Source organism: Rhea americana, unplaced genomic scaffold (genome assembly GCF_003343005.1).
Source record: "Rhea americana isolate MKP2758 unplaced genomic scaffold, rheAme1 scaffold_17, whole genome shotgun sequence".
Taxonomy (NCBI): Eukaryota; Metazoa; Chordata; class Aves; order Rheiformes; family Rheidae; genus Rhea; species Rhea americana.
In genome coordinates, this window is record NW_028185816.1 from 2,649,762 (window position 1) to 2,672,478 (window position 22,717).

Below are 22,717 nucleotides of genomic sequence, written 5' to 3' on the forward strand. Positions count from 1 at the left end.
CTTGCAATTGTGAAGGGGGGGGTAGGTGGGAGAGAGAGAGAGAGAGAGAGAGAGAGGGAGGGAACCCTGAAGTTACCTTCTCAAGTGGCCAGCTAAAAAGGGCAGAGGGTCAAAAAAGGGCCAAAGTGGTCACTTAAGGGTGAAGTCCCAAACACCAAAGCAGTGCCAAGCCACATTGACCATCATTTGGTGATTGAGTAAAAAATATGCTAATTTATTGGTGGCAATTCTCTCTTTTTATGGTTTCAAGCAGTTAAGACAAGTGGCCTGCTTAAGAGCTTTTCATTCGAAAAGAGATTAAACAAAATGGTTTGTCAGGGATGCTTGGCTGTTTTATGTCTTTGTTAAAAAAATTTGCACTGACTGTACCAATGACTATCACATTGCCCCAAAAGCCATCTCCCATCTCTAAGCATTACTTGGTTAATAAATACATCAGCTCTAATTGCTTAATAGTTCTATGTTCATTTGCTCTTTAGCAAGATTAAAATGAAATACATCTTTTGTATTACCACCTTCTATCAAAACTGTCTGTATAAAGGTCACAGAAAAAAGTTTAAATTTAGTCGGAAATTTACTTAAGGACATTAGTGTAAATGATACTGTGTTTAAAATGACATAAAAGAGCGAAAGGTGATTTCAGTAATGCAAAGAAAATGGTTTCTGAATACTGATAAGGACACTTATCCCTCATACCACACWATTTTAAGCAGCATTATATATTAAAATCCCTCTACTGGGGTAATAACATGTAGCTACTTTCCCACCCACTAACACAAGTAAGAGCAAGTCATTAACATTTAATTAAATATGCTCCTGACATCCTTAGAAACATGTCACGCTTTGTTATTTAAGGTTGTGGCCTACTTTCTATGTACATTTTAAAACAAAATCAACTATTTATAAAAGAGCGATTTAGTGCAGCAAGACATTTTTAATTAGAAGGCATATTAAAATATTTTATAAAACCATTCTGAACAGCAGAAACATAACGAAATGAATTTACAACATCTGATGCATATTTTATGTATTTCACAAACCAAATATAAGAGATGGGATTAGCTCCACCTTTTGGGTTCTAAATAGTGAAACAAAACTGTTTCTCTTACCTCAATGGTGAACAGCTTCCTTTTTAATCTAAAAGCAAGGTCCTTCGTGTCTGACACATCACAGATCAAGCTATTAAGCCGAGGAATCTGATGTACGTGAATCAAACCTTGTGAAAAGAAAAAGTAAAGGAGGAAAAAAATTAAGAAAACGCTGTCATCCAGATGCATAAATTAAAGAGTCTTACAGCAGAATTCGGTATATTTACACACACTCATCCTCCCCTTTTTAAACTGGAGCTTACTACCAGGAGCAATGAAGCAAACGGTGCGATTATACTCAAGTAATCAAGCAGAATAAGATAAACAGAAATCCTTGTGCGAGGAAAACTAATTGCACTTTGGTACAGAAGTACAGATGTAAAGAGGGATCTTAATACTTGTCAAAACTACAGCCGGTTTGTGTGTGATTTTCTCTTGTATTTACAGTAAGCAAATATGGCTATCACCTTGCATGCTGCCCACGGCACCACTGAGTGATCTTTATTTTATTAAATGCACCAGTAAGCAGCCAGCAAAACAAGGCTTATGGGTTACTGATAACCACTGAAGCTCTAATGAGAAGAACTTCGTTTTGTGCCTTGAAAACGACTTCACAAAAAAATCAGTAGAAAACACCAATTTAGATGATGCTTTTTGATAAATTTTATCTGCTGTATCTTCCTAAAAGAAATACATTTGTTGTATGCAAGAGCTTTATGTAGCTGTTCAGATTTTTACAACAGTACTAGATACACTGCAAGCTCTGCATTCTGTCAGTTGAAACTCAAGCTGATTTTTTCTGACAAGGACGCTGGATGGTTTTTGTGCAGCCTAATATAGTTTCTGAACAACCTAAGGGTGAATTTCTACAGCTGAAAACCAGGAAAATTCTACGGGGCTTCTCAATTACTGGCCTATATTTGCTATTCATAAAGGCAGTGTCTAAATGGAAATACTGAACATTTAGAAAAGAAGTCTTACTTGAAAATGGCAGCTGTGAAAAAACAGCCAAACAATAAAACCCTTATTGAAAATAAGGCAAAGTATTGTTCAGGGGGTTATTTCTTTTTTAAAGACAGAATAAGAGAAGACATTTTTTTCAAACTGAAATATTTATAAAAGTACAATTTATACAGATACTAATTATAAAAATCAAAATTACTAGAAAAATATTTTTACAYGCTGAAACCTTCTACTCTTCGTTTTTTGAGTTCAAAATGTAACCATGATATGCAGGAACAGCAGTTATAATACATGGATGTTAAAATATTATTCTATAAGTTTTATTTAAAGATTGTATACACTGTTCACTTTTGTTATTTTACTGACTTTTCAACCATCTAAATTTGCAGGCAGCTTAATAAAATTACTAATGCATGATTCATTGAAGAATGCAATAATTTAATCAAACTTTTCCTCACTAATGGCCAAATCCTCTATCATCTGCAGTAAATAATCTTAAAAATAATTTGTAAGTGAGTAGAATTCACACTGTTAAAATGATTAAAAATACTTACCTATTTTTAGAATGTTAAACAAAGCTTGCCTAAAATAACTCAAAAGCTATTTAATGCCATATAATTTTTATTAAGTCATGCCAAAAAGATGTAGTATACAGTTTTACAGGAAAACAGCAAATATCTGTTAAAATATATATATTGTCCTAAAGGATCCCTTCCATAATATGAAAAGGTGTATCAAAATGACAGAATTATGTTGGCATAAACAAATACCATATCTTACTTATAAAACTGGAAAAATAWTTAAGCAAATTATTCGAGCTTTTGTTCACAGTTTCTTTTTAATCTGCCTTTTTCAGATAATCAAATATATTTTCTTAGCCATTTTTTTTCCTGATTCATTAAATATAGCCTGCATATACACAGTAGTATCTCAGCACCATCTTTGCTTCTTTTTCTACATACTCTGCTATGGAAAACACGGCCACATTCTCACATGTTTACAGCAGGTTTTGGATAAGCAGTCTACTTTCAACTAGAGGTTTCCATGGAACTACAGTAGTATCACAATAATAATAGCTGTAATTTATGCACACTCAGAGCACTGCTCTGGATTAGCTAAAACTGTTTGTTATTCACTGCTTGGGCTATGCATAACTTCTAATCTAATCTTCTAAAATTTAAATAGTTCTGTTGCAGCAGCTTACAAAATATTTGGGAAATGAACCACAAGATTAAAAACCTTTACATGTTTTGAAGATAAATCACTCGAAAGGTTGGAAAAAATTATATGCCTTTATACTAAAATTAGTTTCATATTCTAAATGCCACACATATCCACACACATTACCTCAAATGCATAACAGCCATAACATAAAGTAGCAGAACAGTACATTATTTTTAGATGAAGCTTACATATCACATCATTTAGCAGTTTATTCACCTTAATATAATATATGTTTTTCCATGTTCTCTATTTAAAACTTAGCAGATCAAAAGTATTGATTTCATGACAAGTTCAGCTCACTGGTCAGATGATTGCCAAGCCTCCCCTGCATGTGAATTCCCCAAAGCCTGCCTGTTGAGATGTACATCTGATTGAGCCATGCCTCAGTAATACGGCTTGACAACATGCAAGGAGTTGCCATGTTTCCTTTGCAGCCTTAATGCACTTTACTGAAAATTTTCCTAACTCAAGACTGGTTAGCAAGGAGAAACATTTAAGAGGTATATTCGAAAATAAAATCAATTGCCACTTTATAGCAGATACTCCAATTGGAGGGTAAGCTGCTAAGTGCCCTAAAAACACTCAGTGCAGACTTTTCTCATTGCTAAAGATGGAACTTACCGTGGTAATCCTTGTATAATGGATTGGTTTCCCTCTCAGAGCCAATAAATGATTCAAGACCAACTACCACATCTGACAAGTTTGTTACACGTTCCATAATTGCTTTATTCTGTAAGACATGGAAACAAAATACACATCCTATGTGATGAAAAAGATAATTAATGTTCACGGATTAAGCACTGGTCTTCTCAATGACTAACTGAAGAAAAAATAGGTCATCAATAACTAGAAATTAGCTCCGAGGGCACGCACCCCCCCCCCCCCCCAAAAAAAAAAAAAAAAAAAAGCTTGAAATGTACTTCTAAAGGAAAACATACACTTAACATAAAGAAACCATAAAACAGCCAACTCGGAACTAACTTTCTCTTTTGTTCTAAATCTTTATAACATACACATTTGCTTACATCGGAGATTATGAGAAGTAGATGCAGTAGTTAAGCACCTCTCATTGACTTCTATCCTGAATCAGGTGCCATGCTTTTGTGTTGGTCTGAAAATTTTGTTCTTTAACACTTAGGTACCTTACTTCTAATATTTTGAGGAAGCACAACACACATGATTACTCATTTTGCTCATCACTAGAAGAGAACAGATTAAAAAGTAAAAGCAAAGTCTTTGCTCCAGTATTTTTCTTTCTAAAACTTCTTCTACATGTGAATCTGAAGCTTCAAGTAGAATTACCATTTCTCAACGTATTTCTGATTTATAAGTGGTCTCATCTCCTATTCAGCAAAGCATTATCATGTGCCTTACATCTCCCGTTTTCTGCACAGGTTTTTTACTTAAGTTTATATAGCAGAAAGCTATATTAAAAGATCACAACAGAGATTTTCATAGGTAACTAAGCATAAAATGTTCTTAATAAATATTTTGATGATGTCACTACATAATGAGCAAAAAAATGAGACAAAATGCACTAAAAAGCAAAATACTTCTTTAAGATAGGAAGTACTTGTCTTAAAGCTGCCTGTACAGCTTGTATATCCTTGTTCTTGATGAGTGTAGACTCTACACTTATAATAATTCCGGGTACCAAAACCAATCACCTCAAAATACTCACTCCAAGTAAAAAGAATTAGCTCTGTACTCTTAAGTTATAATTTTGTATTTTTTATCAATTTTAAAACCTTTTGTGTATTCTGCACTTTTATTAACTGTGACTGACACTTTGTATGAAAGGTTCATTTAAATATTCATAAAGAATATCAGTAAACTACTTTGTAAATAATAATTAATACAATAATTAGGGCCATAGAGAGAGGGAGCATCCCTAGATACATTAGTAAAGTCTATGCATTACACTGGCACACGGGTTTATTAAAATAGTGAACAATACACCAGCTGCTTCCACAACTCAGCCTATTTCCTAGCCACCAAGAAGTCTACATGGCCAGACATGAAAGATGGACATTTCCTACTCCTATCAGAGAAGAATCTGAACTCTGTTTTTAGATCATTACATAAAGTAACCTGTAGCCTGCCCTGCACACACCAGTGTGCTCAGGCTAGAAGGTCTAAACCCATTCCCTGGTACCCTTATACCCCCTCCCTTCCCCACCTTATGGGCCAGATGGCATTAAATCCTGTGAACTGATCTCTTTTCAAAGCCACTGTTTGTGCCGAAGCCAAAATGGTGTATCCCCACAGAATGAGAGAACTTAAATTTCACCTACAAAACCAACTTCATAGTTCAGGATAAAATAAAGTTATGTTAAAAAATTTCCTTTCTGAGGAATAACGTAATTCTGCCTACTCATCACACACCAGTCTTTGTTGTTTTGTGACCTAACTACATCCACTGTTACACAGATAAACACTGATGGTTTCTGGAAGCTATCCTAAACTCTTAGCATAGAAAAAATATTTCGCCATTTGAAAAGAAGTTTGCTGTCTGTTAATGTTTTTGGCTTGTTAGTATTGATAAACAATGGGCTACAGAACTGTGGATAGAAAAATGCTCAACCATTGACATGATATTCTCATCACTGCAAGTTCTGTAAATCCTAAGACAAGTATCTTTTCGATTTAGTCTTAATTCTGTAAAAAATGAAGAATTCTGCAATTAAGTGCAGCGCTGCTGAAATAGCAATTCAATAATTGCCTAGTGATACACAGTTCAATACATTAGTTTCAGCTGTTTTCTGAATAGGTTTGCTTTCTTGAAGGGCAGTCTGTTTCTCCATGAAGATTTTGTTTCTGTTTTTACATTATGTCAAAATATTCTCCTGGCTTTATACAGCACATCTTGGGAAATATTTTGCACAACTGATTGCCACAACAGATAGATGTTTGCTTATGTGGCATTGTTGTTGCAGATCTGTATCTATCATGTATTTTCTAGTTTGCAATGTTCAGCACATTAATGTGCAATCGATGCTGACGTCAGCACACAGATAGTTGTGATGTATGGCGTCCTGACATAAACACACAAATCATGTTGCCCCATCTGGGCTTGAAAATTTAACAGAGCTCCAGATCTTCCTCCAGCCCCATACAAATCTACCTCCTGCTTCTGGCATTAACTTGGCAGCTCTGGAGATGAGCCAGGACATGGTTAGGAGGGAAGCCAGGAATGGGGAGATTCAGGGAAAGAGTTTGTTGGCAGCTAGAAGAGGTATTGTTTTAAATTACNCAATCCTGGAAAGTTTTCAGTCTTGCTAGATGCACTGCAGTCTTTCTAAATTAGTCAGTTCAGCCAAAACGTAATTATTCTAACAACATGGTAGCAACCCTGTTGTGCAGGCTAGGCTGGGCATCCATTCTATACCTTACTTTGTGTTCACTATTTTAGACAGAAATTTTATTTTAAGCTCAAACTTGTAATATTTGTGCTCAATCAATCATACTTCCAAAATGATGTCTTAAGAAAATCCATTTAGCTAGTCTGATACGTAAATACATCTATTTAGTTTCCATTTAAATATCAGCTTCTGGGGAAGGGTGTTTATGGAAAAAACTGCTTTGTTCTACTAATTTATTCACAGAATCTACATAGCTGTGAGTAATTACTTGTGTATGTTTAAAAATATTTATCTACAAATAAAGCAGTTCAAAACTTACCATCTTCTGTTCTGACTATAAAGCATGGTATTCTACTAATACAAATACGTGTACAGCCCTGTATGCTCAGATTCGCCTACTGAAATTAATACTATTTACTTTTACTGGATTGATTTTAACGTACTAAAATTTTATCATTACTACTATTAATCATATCAGTCTTGGTTCATTTGGATTACATATTAAAAAAAAACAACTTTTTTTTTTCTTTTCCACTCTGGTTACTCATTCTCCTCTAATTTCCTGTCAAAAATTTTGCAAAACCCAGAGATATGTCCTCCCATTTTTATTTTCTGAGTCTCTAAAGAAATCAAAAACCTCACAAAGTTTATGTAATAAAAATGTTCAAATTCTCAGTCTTTGTGAGGAAGTAAGTAAGCAAAAAGTTCCTTAAGAGGACTTTTCTTTACAGTACTTAAACAATCTTAAAATTTAAAAGAAAAATAGAAGACTCACATTACAGTTCTACAGTAAAATCTAACTAGCAACTATATAAATATATTAAGCTTTTCAGTTGCAGATTTCATATATTTACATTTGTATTACATACAACACAAATTTTTTAAATGAATTCAGTTATCAAAACATCTATATTATGGTTTATCAGAAATGTTAAATTGACAAGTTTTAGCAAACAGAGCCATCATTCTTAAATGACAAATACTCCCCAAAAAGTTTTTAGATGAACAAAGTGCAAGTTCCAGTCCAGGCAAACCTGTAATTGTAAAGATTGATTTCTGTTGTTACCAACAGGTGAGTCCAGTGATCTCCACACTTCACTTGAAAGAACAGAAGGTCTCAATAATAAATAGCAACTAAGTAAGTTTATGCAAACAAGTAAGAGTGTTTTGAATTTAAAGCACATTTTGGTTTGCGAGTTTTCAAAACAAGCTCAATAGTTAGTTGTGGCTATTTTTTGTCTCTGTTACACTCTGTTGTAAAGTTGAAGTAAGCAGTATTACTATAATACATGTAACCACACTGGACTACAATGAAACACTGGTTGGGTATTTAATAGATGAAATAACTATTGATATTTTCTGTGAAATTATCATGCAATAATGTGGTAATGTCTTCACAATATACAAATATTCATCACTTGTTATTACTACTTAATCTCTAAAGTATTTTTAAATTGAATAGATAAATTATTAATATTTAAGAAACATAGCTTAAGTATCTGTCACCATTTGTCAGTTATTACTACTAATAAAATCACAGAATTACCCTTACATTTTTTTTCGGTAAATAAGTGTGCCATCTGTCCAGCCAACATCAAAGGACTTCCCAGTAATTTTTTTTTTTTTTTTTTTTTTTTTTTTTTTTAAAGTATTATGCCTTTGCACTAATTTTAAAGAGAAATTGAGTTTGGAAATTTTTTCACTAGTCACAAATCCTGAAAATATAACAAATGTTCTGCCTGGAAGTAATATTTTGATAATTAACAAAGATTGTGTAGACCAAAAATTATACACTTGTTCTAACTTTGGTTGCACTGGTTGGTTAGCACTTTTTTAATGCTTGCAGACACCAAATCTACTAACTGCACTTTGAATTTTGGCTATAAAATGAATGTAGCCTTAGACCACTAGAATGTAAGACATGCAGTCGCAATCAGATTAACCGACTAGGGTATGTAGAAATCTGTATCAATATCACAAGAAAGTTGAATACAAAAGCGTGATGTCTTTGCTGGACGACAGATAGCCTAGAAAAATATTTCAAGGATTTTCTACAAACTTGAATGTGTTCAGTGGTAAGAAATCTACATTTAAAGATTTTGACAGCATATTCATCTTCTTTTACCTCTGAAAAACAGAACCTGAGCAAGTATAAATGTCTCTTCACATGGATGAAATCACACGATAGATTTTGGTTGATCTGTTTATGTGTACACTACTTTATATTGCTACATTAGCTAATTCAAGCAATGAATAATATCTTTGAATAATTTTTTTATAAGTTACAGAAGCAAGGAAAGGACATGTAGCAAAGACATGAGCAGGTAATTAGATGCAGCTACTCATAATATTGGGAAGGGAGTGACAAAGCATCTGTTGGCCAATATGTTACATGATGTATTAATTCCAGATCTTGGTTATTCTGTTAAAGTTTCTTTTAATAATGTTTGCACTGATACTCTGTATAAATTTAGAGTCCTTCAAATGAGAAACCAGTTAGAATGAACGTTTTTTATCTTAAAGCCTCAAAACATTTCAGCCATGGCTTCTCTTATACCTGAAACGCTGCCACTGCTATGGGAATTCAGCAACAATTATTATCATTTTTTTCAGATGAAGGTGGAGAAGACAGTATCTAATTAAAAATTCTGGATAAATTTTAAGGAAAAAAAAAACCAGCCAGGAAATCAAAATTAAATATTACACACAAACAAAAAATTCCTTTGTATCTTCACTGAATATGAGTAGCCTGAACTTTACTACTTAAGCTAAAAAGGAATATAATGTCAGCAAAGCTTGATACCCTACAGATTAAAAAAATACTTCTGCCATGATAGTCAGGGAAGACCGAAGATGATCGTCTTTACAGTGACATCATGGGTCAACAGTGAAACAAGTGATGTCTCAAACAACATAGGTAAAATAAGTAAATAACAATTGCTGCTGAGACCTATGGATATAAAAGTGAACTAAAATAACACAGTTTAAATAAAACTTTCCATCTATCGATCTCAAAGAGCTTTACAAAAAACCAGGCAAGCACTGCATTCCACCCTTACAAGTAACGTAACAAGCACAAAGATGTCACATGAGTTGTCCAGAGTCAGAAATGAGTCAACAGTGAGCCAGGAACAGAAGTAAGCTTTTCTTTGAATCTGTCTCTACCATTATCTATTCGAGAATGATATAGGAGGTTGCCACTATGGTTTTAGGGTAATGTGTAAATATTTGGTGGTATGGTGAAGATGATACTGGAGTGAAGGCCTGAAAGGCAAGGTGCTGAAAATCCAGACTTCTTTCTGAAAGAGGTGACTGGTGAATGGGACATTAAGAGGTGACACTTTTTGGGTTGAATCTGTGCTCAGTGCTTTCCACTTCTGCCTCTAATTTCTTTACCGCTCACTACCTGACGGAGCAGGCTGCCTGGGATTGGGAACAGCTCTGAGGAGCAGGGCTCTTGCAGGAGTCCTGCTGCAGGGCTTAAAGGAGATAAGCCTGATCCAGCCCCACGCCTTTTTTCTCCAGTGAGCGATGAGGCTCTGGGAAGAAATGAGTATATGAGTTGGGCTGAGAAAAGTCCAGAAGCTCCTTTGTACAGGATCCGGTCCTTAGTAATGAGGTTATCTGATTGTTATAAAAGCACCTCTAAAAAACACTGTATGCTATTATTTTTCCATAATGTCTGAAAAATGAAATGACCATTTGAACAGATTTATTTAGAAAATTAAACACGTAAAACATATTCACTGCTTCAAGTTGATCATAGCGTAATATAAAGCATAGATTCAAAATTCCAAATAGACTGAAAAATGAGAGCCACATTTTGAAATCTTGTTTGAGAGCCCTAACAAAACTGCTAAAAATAATGTATATGACACTAACTGGATCAACCACTATCTTAAGACTCCACCAGGAGTTATTCATTATAAAAAAAGTTAATGGGAATTATTTAGTACAAAAAAAGGTTTAGAAGGAGACATAACAAAGTGTCTTTTGTTGTCATTTTGTCTGAAAAAAATCACTGCAGTTTGCTTACCAAACTGCAGAAAGGCTAACTACTCCTGCAACTTAGATTCTTTAAGCAATGAATCATATTTTATTCACAAGTGACCAAAAGGTTCCTCCACTATCATTCCACTTATTAGACCACAAATACCAAAAGGAACATCTAGTCGATGTTTGTAATCAAGTGACAAGATTCTGAAATATAAAATCATTTAAAAACTGATCCCTTATTCAGTATAAAATTATAGGCTGTCATTAGGAGCAGGCTGGCAAAGCTAGGTCCAGATGGGAAACTGGCTGGGCAAAAAGAAGAGGTAGGGTGGAAATGATGGGTAGGCTGGAAATGACGGAACTGAACAAAAGACATGACTGCTCCCTCTGCTGGCAAGGCCCTCATCTGCTTTAATTTTTAACTAATGAGTAGGCATTTCTTTAATTATTTAGGCTCTAGCCAATAAATAATGCAGAATGTTCCTTCCTCAGTCTGTTGCTGTGTGTTTGCACATTTTTGAACTTATGGTGCCCTATTTCACTAGAATAATTTGTCATAGAATTAAGGCTTTGGCAGTTATCTAATGGCAGAGTTGCTCATTTTGTGTTTTAATCATTCACAAAATAAAAGGCAAAATTAATCCATTTACCCTTAGAAAACACTGTATTTTAAAGTATATATGCATTTCATCTTTATGTATTTCATAATATTATGATAAACTGTTCACCATTTGATACTACAAGAAGAATCATTTTATGTAGCAGTAAGATAAAACAAAAGGAAACATTCTACAAAAACACTGAACACGCACGCACAATTGCACGCACAATTGCACCTCATACCAGAAAGGCACCGTTCTTCCGACCAGCACAATTCACAACCAGGCAATTCAGAAATAATGTTTGTACTGAAACAAAATTAAAACATGAGGAGAAGTCACTCATTGCTTGATTTGTGATATAAATTAATAGCTGCCCTAAGAACATTTAGAAAAAATCTGCTCTAGGATTTTGGCCTACAACCAGCAGCTCCCAGAACAGGAGGGATCAGCTTTTTTGCCCACTGTTCTCATCTGAGTGCTGGCTGCAGAGCTCCTCCAGCTCCCAGCTTTCCAGAAGGCTCCAGCCCAGGAATCCTCGCCTGCCATTTGGTTTGCTGATTTTAATCTCCCAGGACTTTCTTACAGTGGCTCCACTATGCTGAACTGGCACTTGCTCCTAGAAGGGAGTTATTATTAAACTTGTAGGTCAATTGTGGCACTAACAACTCTTTGGAAGCTTTCAGCCACGGTGTACAATTTGCTGGTCTAATTAAATATTAATTCTAAGTGTTACATTCTGTGGCTAAGAGCTTTTATTTTCCRTCATCAGTCTGGAAGAGAAAGAGGTTACAAGGCTAATTTAATCTTTTTTTTTTCCTAGCATTAAAGCTTAACTACATAGGCACAAAAACATCATTAAAGATGCAGTATTCCTTTTTATTATCATTATATTGTAATTAATAGAGCAGATCTAAACACAAAGATTCAAAAACAGATTCTGAAATTTCGAGGTTTTTAAACATCATCAAAAGTTCATACAAAAATGTTTCTAAGAAAATAAATCAATATTCAGTTATCTGGAGATCATTTAAGATGGAAAATATATACATGCAATGATTTAAATATAAAATAGATTTTAAAAATTATTATTCTTTGTTCTGTAATACAATAAATAAATCCTGTATTTACTGCAACATTTGTAGGGTAATTTTTTTCAAGAACTTATGAGAAAAATTAGTTTTGCTTCAGAAAAACAGTTGTACCCTCCACTTGCTAAAAGAATTATGTGCTTTAAACAAGTAACTACATTTCCTGCACTATTTAAAGCTACTCTTTTAATTTTTACTTATCAGTGTCCAAATGGGCTCAATACGTGAGCCTCTTCCTGTCTGCTTCCATAACAGTTGTGTCCATGTCTGGACACTGGGCATTATATTAACTACTTAGTCCACTAGCCAAAAGATTCCATATGCTTGAACAGATGACTATCTCCATACTGTGATGGGATATTTAACCATTTAGATCTAATATTGCAGTTGAGAGACTTAGTTCTAAATCTTATCTAATTTTTTAAAGTTTTCATGTAAGTGTTTTCAGGTTACATGGATAAAATGTAAAAATAAAATACTATACTCTTTAACTTTTAAAATTAAATATATTTATTTTGGAAGAGCAATTTTTTTTGTTTGAAAGACAAGTTTTTGAGGAGGTGGTAATAAGGATGCAAACATAATGTCCCTCTGAAAAGTACAATTTATTAAAAAAAGAATGCTTATGATTCTATAGGCACACTATTTTAACATTTAATGTGACTGTCTTTTATCATACTATAGCTAAGTCAATTGAAGGCCAATTACTATGAGTATACAAGGTATTTCATACGTACACTGTACTTGTTTTTGAAATGGGTAGTTACCAAATCAGAAATAGTAGGGCCAGAATATAGGCTGTTAGCAGCTATAAACTTGTTTTATTAAACAGTAAAACATTTCTATTTTTTTCTGCAACTTGATTAGCAAATATTGTCCATAACAACAGAAATTGAAAACAAAATTATTTACTGTCACACAATTTATATTTTAAATTGTGTACTTCTCTGCACTGTCAGAAACTCACAACTCTCCGTATTTCTTTGTATGGTTGTTAACCTAGAAGATTTTTCATGTGTGATTGTCTACGTAATGTTAAAGCAAGAAGAAAAAACCCAATATAGAAAAACATAAGGACAATTTCATCTTCATAGTTTCTATTTTGCAGAGGATTTCAAAATCTTGCCTAACTATGATAAACTACATGACATCTTGATACAAATTTGTATATAATGGCTATATCATCAAATACATCTTAAAGTTATTCAGCATTTTACACTTGTGAACTCTGAGAAGTTAGAGTTCTAAGGCATGTAATTATTCTTAGCTCTTGTTGAAGGAATAAAGATTTCAAACTGTGAGAAATTCATAAGCTATAGGAGTTCACATCTCATAATCCTATATTAGTAATGGATTCTAAAGGACTCTATAGCCTGACTTTGAGTTTAGTCGCTAAATTACTCAGTCTGAACACAAAAGGTTATGGACATGAAAAGGTCTGTTTCTGAATTTTTCTGCACTGAAACCTACAGTAACTCATACACTTCAGTGAATTCAGAGCATCAAAAACATTAATATTGTAGGAAATTAATTTTTAAACATATTGGATGAAATAATGAAAATACCTTGCTAAACAGATCTTCAGGCTCTGAGGAGAAGTACTGTAACTCAGCTTATTCATAYCGACTTTTCATTAGTCAATTAATTTCCCTTGGTACATGCTGACAAATATGGTTGTTAGCCCTTACCCATAATACAAGTTATGTTCAAAATAAAGGATGGCTTTATTAAAAAGAGATGTGCTTTCCTTCAATAAAAATAAATGTTCTTATTGTACATATTGTAAGTATGATAAAGTAACTAAGTAATTTTTAGAAATTAAATAAAAACATCAGAAAAACAATGGGAAGTATTTTAAATTCTGATTTGGTGCTTTTACAAATATCAAACAGTGAAATTAAAGTTCTTTAGGCCACATGCTATAGCACAAAAACTTCATTCAACTGGGTATTAAAATGAACAGATTATCAAAACACAGAAAAAGAACTCTTATTTGTTTTTATAACATTTGTTCAATTTGGAAAGTGTAACAACAAAACAAATCTGTTGTCATTTTGCCCTCCTCGATCAATGCTCGGTTTAAAAAATGGAAGTATTTTTCCCTTTTTAAATGCACAATCCCATTTTATAGACACAATGCATTTTCAAGAGGCGGTAGAAAGACTTGAAAAATAACCTTCCATCAACTATTTTAATCACATTCATAAGTATCTCAATATTTATTACCTGACAGACAGGGTAAGATAAGAGTACATTCAATCGGTAGAAAATATCAATCAAGTAAAACTTGTCACACATCATGTGTGTAAAATATATAATTGGATAAGTTTCAGGATAGTACATTCCTGATTTTATTTCATTTGAGAAAAGAGAATTTTCTTTTTCTCCTGTACACTGTTTATGCTAGAAGTTTCATCAATAAAATACAGAGATTGTATGCTTTAGTGGACTACAATTTTTTTACGTTATTCTGAAAATATTCTGCATAATTCTTCATAAATTTGTGTCTTGTATCTTAACCAACACATAGCCTTAGAGAAGACTGTGAAGACATTCAGTGTTCCATCAAACTGAGTGAACAAGCATCATATTCTGACAAATGCAATTCAAAGTTATTAAATACAAGACAATTAATAGTTGGTACAATATAAGAGCTATTCCGCCACACTGGTGGATATGTACCACAGAGAGAAAAGCATCAAGAACAAAATCACTGTTCAATGTTCAAGTAGTGATCAGAGACAAAGTATACATTAGAACATGGGAAATATGAGCAAACTGTAATAACATTAATTTACTACCTTCCTGTAATAAAATGAAGTCTGCTTGAAAAAAACCTGTGACTGTTTAAAAATAGATAAAGGAGGCAGTATGAGAAAATATATAAAAATATATATATTATATATAGAATACATTTAAAAAACAGAATGCAGAAAAGAAACTGAGGAACTCCACTTAATGCCTCATCATCCAAGAGCAAAGATACAATTTATGAAATATAAAGGCAAAATAAAACATTCCGAAAACGGATTAAACCATGTAGATTTAATTTGTGGAGCTCACCATCATAGTACAACACGAAAAGTGTTTGGCAAAATAAATAAAAGAATCCATTCTCGAACAATCTGTATCTATTGAGAGGTTAAGATTTTTATATATACCTGTGTGTGTGTGTATGTATTTATCTGTATAAATACACATATAGTCTGAGATTAGATACATATATATATATTATTCATATAAGAATGTAATGCATGCTACAGATAAGTCATTGAGTTGGAAACTACAGATAAGTCTGTGTTGCAAAGGTATTGTCCCTACTGAAAATCAGTACTGTCAACTATGAGCTTTTTTTCTTCTTCACCGAAGTAATTAACACTGGTGGCTGTCAGAAACAAGATATGGTATGAGTCACTACTAAAAATATATTTTTGCAAGACAAAGCACGTAAAAATGCAACTATTTCTGTGCATTTATGTTCATAGTGTAGACATAAAACCTTGATTACATTTGGGTTTTGAAGTTATTTTAAGTTTACTTCCACAGAAATTATGCATATGAAGATTTCACTTGCAGATCAACTGATTTAAACAGTTGGGAAGCAAAAGATAATGCAGCAGATATATAAATATTTCTCAGGGAGTAAATGTGAAATTTACGATGCTTTCAGAAAAACCGTGTGCATTTTCTATGCCTTCAGTGTCCTTACTGACTTTAAGATTCAGCAGAGAAAGCATATGCTAGCACTTACTTTGCTGAAATTGAATACATATACAGAAATGCATTTGGAAAAAAAAACAAAATCAAAACCAAAAATCCTCCTCTCATTCTCCTGTCAAGAAAAGATATTTTCTTTACTTTTTTAATCCAGTAAGAAACCTCAGCAACAGAGTGGGGAGTAGCTGGGTTGTGAGAATGTGAGCAGCTGCTGTTATTATAACTAAAGGTCTGTCCACGGCCTGAGCCTGAGAGACCACATGTTCGGCTGTCCTCTCATCTTGCCATCCCCACCAATTAACTATTAACATGGAGGGCTGTACACATGCTCTCAGGGGCTCTTTAACAGGCTTCTTGGAGAGTGGAACAACTACACAGCAGGGCTCTGGGAACTAAGTAATGTGGGGGTATAAGGAACCCTCAAGCAGCTTTGCTCCTCCTAATGACAGTTCTTGCCATAGCTTAGTGTTTAAATAAGGATATGTGAAGTATAACAATTTCAACAAAATACTTAATGCTCTCTTTTGTTTAAGAATTTTTGCTTAGCAAAGATTCTGGAAGGAATGTTTCTTTCTTTTTCTTTAGAATATTCTGGGAACAATGTCAGCTTATATTAAAAATAGTTAAGCAAGGAGACAGAAGTGTGCACTGAAAGATATTTTCAAAAGGAATATTCACACACTTTGGATCCCAATGGTAAAATAAGAAAAATGAGTTCCTCTCTGTATTTTAGAAGTAATAAGGGAGGCAGGTATCTAGATAAATAACATTTGCAGATACTCAAACAGCTTTATAAAAGGCAATAAATATGTGAGGATGATAAAAAACGCTCATCTACTATGAAAAGATTTTGCATAATATGAGTTTTCATCCAATACTTTTTGATTATAATCAAATCAATACCTAAAATCATAGGTTCTCTGTTCACTGTGAATAATAACTTTGCTTTTATAAGTCACATTACCACTTGCAGAGAAAAGGGTATCTACATTTTTCCTTTTACCAAAAAAAGTTGATTTCCAAAAGAAAAATTTTAGACTCTATATAATACTTTCAGGAAAGCTGTTGCTGGCAGCTTCTGATTTTACAGTTGAGAAAATTACTCTTATACTATAACTGATTTATCCCTGGTCTCAACAAAGAGGCATGTCTGAATTAAAGAGTAAACCTATATCTTTCAGTTCCTGGCTTTAAAGACAAGATTAGTCATCATCATGACGAACATGACAATTCAAGACAGGGGACTAAAATGTCTTCTATTAAGATTTCAAACAGCATTCTGAAGTCAATGGAAAAGTGGGTGGGGATGTTGGCTGCTCAAAAAAATCAAAACAGGATTCTCTCTCTCTCTCTCTTTTTTTTTTTGTAATAGTTTCTGAAATTTTAATCTCTTAAAAACAGACTAAGACCCAGAGAAGGAACAACTGTATCTCAAATGGTTTTATGCTTAGATTTTACAGCACAAGACTGTCCCAAGAAAGTATAGAAAGAATATAGAAAAGTTTTGTTTTACTTTTATCCTTAGAACATAAAAAGTCTTCAGAAAATTGGATTTATTTTCTTACCATCTTCATGAACTTTTGTTAATTCATATAGCACCAAGTACGAAATACAGCAAAGACAGCTTTCCTACCTGGATAAGATGAGCAGGCACTGTGATGACGCAGGCTGACAAAGATTTTCTGAGAAGGCCACGGAGAACATAGAGAAATTTCGTAATGCTATGAATGTCTTCGGGATTATCAGTGCTACAAATGTCATCACCCCACAATATGGCACCCAGACTCTGAATTCCTATCCGCAAAATATTTTTCTGTTTTTTCTATCGGAAGAAAAACAAAACAGCTACTTGTTATTTTTCAAATATTAAGAGAAAAACCATATGTAATACATCATTTAACCCCCCCACACAATTTAGAGAATTCAGATCCATAATAATAAGTTATCATAGCTTAATCTCAGAGGACCTTGATAAAAATTACAACTGCAATGGCATATTTTCCACAGCCTGGATAACATACTATGCTAGATTAGCAAGTGTAATAGGTAGCACAGAAATAAGTCAAATTACTCTGCATTTTATAAAGCTAACCAATTAAATGTAAATATATTTTGATTGAAAATACATGGGAAAATTATGTTTTTTTCCATGTCCTTTCCATTCTACATCACTGCCTTAAAACACATGTAAAATATTTTTTTATCCTCAAAGTATTTAAGGTTGGAAGGGGCCAAGAGTAATACAAACACAACTATAACTCCTCCTTCACTGTGCACTTCTATATCCTGACATTTCTACCTTTCATTTTTCCTGCTACTACTAAATGACCACAGTTGGTGGCCTTCCTCACTGATGCATGACCATGTCACTGTTTTAGAAGACCCTATAAATATCTGTGTAGCATGTAAATTTCTGTCAACTCCTGTCACCTAATGAAGGTTCATCCATAGCAATCAAGAAACAACTCTGATGAAGACATGACTGTTTCTGAAGGAAAATCAGTATTCAGTAAAAATTAGTATTTCTGAATCTACATTAGTTAACTACTGGATATTAGAATTAAAGCTCCTTTAGCATGCAAAATCCTTATATATTTTATGGCCTTTTGTTACCCATCTAAAGACTGTGCGCTGCCCTGTGCTATGCTGTCAGAACACCAGCCAACACAAAAGCACCTAAGATAAAGTCCCAGTTCTGATGGGGTAGACTATGAAACCAGAGTTGTAATTTGTTTATGCAAATCAAGTGTCATCCCTCATGATCATAAATCTCATTTCTGCTAATTTGATATGATCTTTCCTGGTGATCTAGAAAGATTTTAAGTACCTTTCTTCTCTCAGCTGTTGATAGCAAATATAAGTACTCTTGTTGAAAGACTTCTTGTAGAAGGTGATCAATACTTTCTTAGGGTTCAAGGTTAGTTACTATTTTAAAAAATGAGCAGATAAAAGTTCACTTATCAAATAATTCATGTGTGCAATGCTATTTCTTAAATATTCCAAGAGTCAAAGGGTAAACATTCTTTTTACTGAATGTTTATGTTAAAAGTACATTACAATTGTATTTTTGCAAGAGAAAGAACAGTTACTTACAAATGGTGAAATAAAGCAAATAATGGGGAAAATATTTTCCCTGATTTTTTTTCTGTCTTATATCAGTCTTAGGCCACCTGTGCATACTATAGAGTACCTGCAGTTTGCCCTTACTGCTATGACTGCAAAACCAATAAAAGGAAGCTTTTCGCAGCATAGTTAAACCACCTCACTAAGTGACAAAAACTAAGCTGACAAAAGCTCTCTTTTGCCAGCACAGGTGCAACAACACCAGTGCTTCTGCTGGCATAGTGATATAAACCARGGAGAGCTGTGATGAGATGGGACAGTTGTACTTTGTAAGGTAGGCATGGTCTAACTACCTACATGCAGAATTAGAAGGTACAATTCTTTATGGCAAATGTGACTTTCAGATTTCCAATTTAAATGCTGAAGTTATATGAGAAAATTAAAGCAAAATTCACTTTTTGCACAGCAATGAGCTGGAAAGAAAAAAAGGTGCTAGATTAAAAAAAAATTTTTTTTATGGTTACTAGAGGAAAATGTTTGTTAACAGATGCATTCCCACATGCTTCCTAAAATATATCCAAAGTAAATAAACTCTTAATTTTGCATTATGGTTTTTTTTCACTGAAATAAAAGATGCCAGCCAGGCTCTCCAACATCCTCCTGAATATTTATCTAAATTTTCTATATAGAATACTAGTTTACATAAATAACAACTCATGTTTATATGGTACTTTTCATTTCAATGAAGTGCTTTGATAAACTACAGATATTTATCTCCACCATGCTGAACTACAGCTGGAATGAGGAGCAGCTATCAAGCACAACACATTGCACAGCTGCTCTGCGAGGCCAGAGGAAAGGTTTGGACAAGGCAAGGTGCTGCTCTTGTGAAGAACTCCTTGTCTGCAACTCAGTTAGTACCACATGGCTCTCTGTTATCTAACCTGCCCGGCTTACACAGTGAACTGATCTGCCAGTTCTTTTACACTCTTTCTGAAAGCAATATACATTTCAGTGCTGGCACATTCTTTAGTCTTTTAGGCTTAATAGGCTTTACATATGTGAAGTTAACTTTTTGCAATAAAATATAAACATCAAGATAATTGTACAGGAAAATATGACAAAATCTGACTTGTCTGTTTGGTATTAGCTATCTGCAATAGCTTTAACTGGAAAAGTGGCTTCTATTCTAATATTCTTTTGACTTCTAATCAGAGTAGATTTAATGATTCATGGATTTAGGGACTTACGGATGTCTGCTTAAACAACGCTACAAAAAACAGGCATTGAAAAGAATTATTTTATGCAGATAAGTGGATTGACTATCTAGTATATAGTACAGATAGACGTGCCAGTATTTCATCATTTCAGAGCAAACATACGTAAACAGAACATAGGTACTCTCTGAACCAAGTTTCTTTAAACTTTTGTAAGGAGAAAGATATTTTTTCTTACAAAGGACATCAAGAAGAACAAATCACACACATAGAGCTATATCATAAAATCAGCTCTCATTGGTTAAAGGATGAGAGATGCTTGTTTCACAATATAAGATTTATCACACAAGGAGCTGTGAAAGACAAAGCTATGTCAATATCAGAAGTAATTTTGTTCAATTTGGTCATCAACAGAATTTCTATGAGAAATAACTGTGTCAGTGCCATTCAGACCTATTAGCTGTTTGTTCCATAAGTGATATATAAGAACAGCACAAGTCTAATATTCTGTAACAACAAACCTGCAGTACAGAGCAGGATAACAATATTAAATATGCTGTGATACTTGGTTTTTTATACTCATATTATTTTGGATTAATGATTTTCTTTTTTTAAACCTTTTTCCTGTAATTTTTGTAGTTACGATTATGAAGAATTAAGAAAAAGTCAAATGTAAAAAAAATAATTCTGAAAAAACAGGCACTATTCTTGACGACTTAAAATTGTGCTCAACTTATAAAGGAACTTAACTTTTAAGAGATTGAAACTAAAGGATTCAACAGCAGATAATTAACGGGAGGTTTTAAAAATGATGTAGAAGTGAACGTGCATTTGTAAGTTATAGGTGATTCAAGCCCTGAATTTCCAAATAGTTCTTGGCAAAGTTGTTCAAGTCAGTGTCAGTAAATAGGTTACTGCTTTGGTTAACTTCAACCAAACTATTTTGTAGGGCTCAGCCCTACAATACCATAAATTGCTGTCTCAAGGGCCACAATACCATGAAGGACTGTCAAAAAATATTTATCTAGGATGGCCAGCAGCAGATGGTGGAAGATCCTATAAAACACTAACGTTAACCAAATATGTTTGGCACCAGAGATGCCTGACTGTTTTATCAGAGGTCCATTAAACCTGTAATGGTAGCTTTCACTCATTTCCCTACTTGGGGAGAAGCTGCCGGCAGCTGGGCTGAGTCCTACTCTGTTCACTTTTCTCCAGACTCCCCTTAAAATACTGGTATTAAAGGACACAAAGGTACATAATGAGGAGCCATGAAAAAAGGAATTTGTAAGTCTAAGTATCATTGTATGCTGATGCGAAAGTAGCCAAAAATATCCGAAGGTTTTGCCAACCAGGCTAAACTTTTTGTTTGAATCCAGACCCAACAGGCAACAAACAGCAGAGTCTAGCAATTCTCAAAGGTTTGTACTTTGCAGTATGAAAAATGAAGCCTGAATGGCATCAGCTTCTGCCACTCACAGGCAGCCATTAGTGATCTACTTAAAGTCAGTAAAAAAATCTCTTGAAAGCTCAGTACCTCCCTGCTGCCTTTTGGCCCTTGCAGTTTTCTCCCAACTTCAGGAAAGCCACGGCCGGTAAGACCCCCCAGGGGGAAAGGATTATTTTGGATGGAAGAGCATACATGCACAAGCTTCTCAGAAGCTTGCATTTTTATTACATGCAGGAAAGGAGATAGGTCCAGGAGGATGCAGGCTGGTCCATAGTCTACCTTTGTATTTGATTACTTCCAAAGTACATCTCAAGCTCTACGAACAGAAGGAGGTATGGGAGCGCAGAGACACAAATTTCCCCTAGATTTGGGAGATAAAGAGATCCAAAGCATGTTCTGGGCTGTAACTACATTCAACTCTGGACATATTTTTTTAGAGTACTGTATTAGATACAACTTTTAAATGTACAAAATTTGAGTATGTGAAGACAGATGATGCATGGGGAGAAGAAAAATCCTAAATCAAACCAAACCAAGGCAAGCTAGATATCACTTCAGAAATCATGTGCATTATCTTCCTTGAAACTGAGACAGCTATGCAAGTCCTCATGGCTCTCCAGATAGGTAAGCTGGCTGGAAAAAGAGCTCTTTGTCAAACCGGTGAAGCTTCAGCTCAGAAGCTTACATATTTCATCTAGTATAACATCTAGCAAATGTATACTTTTAAATTTGTCTGTGTTAAAGTTCTAGTTTTGCGTTATTGACACTAAGACGCTTTGCAACAATGAACAATTACAGAAAATCCATGATGCTTAATTCTTCCTTGTTTGCAGCAAAACCCCAGCGATGCTAGATCCGCCCAGCCCTCACTTTGTCTTGCACACAGAGAAGCACCTCAGGGTGTCGCGAGGCGCCACCCTCCCGCCGGCCCCGCCCGAGGCGGCGCG

At 34.2% G+C, this 22,717-nt stretch overlaps 1 protein-coding gene across 2 annotated transcripts in view; it reads right to left on the reverse strand.

The window, feature by feature from the left end:
- Positions 1-22,717, reverse strand: part of ELP4 (elongator acetyltransferase complex subunit 4) — a 153,388-nt gene that overhangs the window by 80,888 nt on the left and 49,783 nt on the right. For both annotated transcript variants that reach the window (XM_085300868.1, XM_085300866.1), the window contains exons 7-9: positions 17,674-17,862; positions 3,897-4,005; positions 1,110-1,216 (exon numbers count right to left, since the gene is read on the reverse strand). In XM_085300868.1, the coding sequence (XP_085156994.1) occupies positions 1,110-1,216; positions 3,897-4,005; positions 17,674-17,862 (405 nt within the window). The remainder of the gene's footprint in view (positions 1-1,109; positions 1,217-3,896; positions 4,006-17,673; positions 17,863-22,717) is intronic.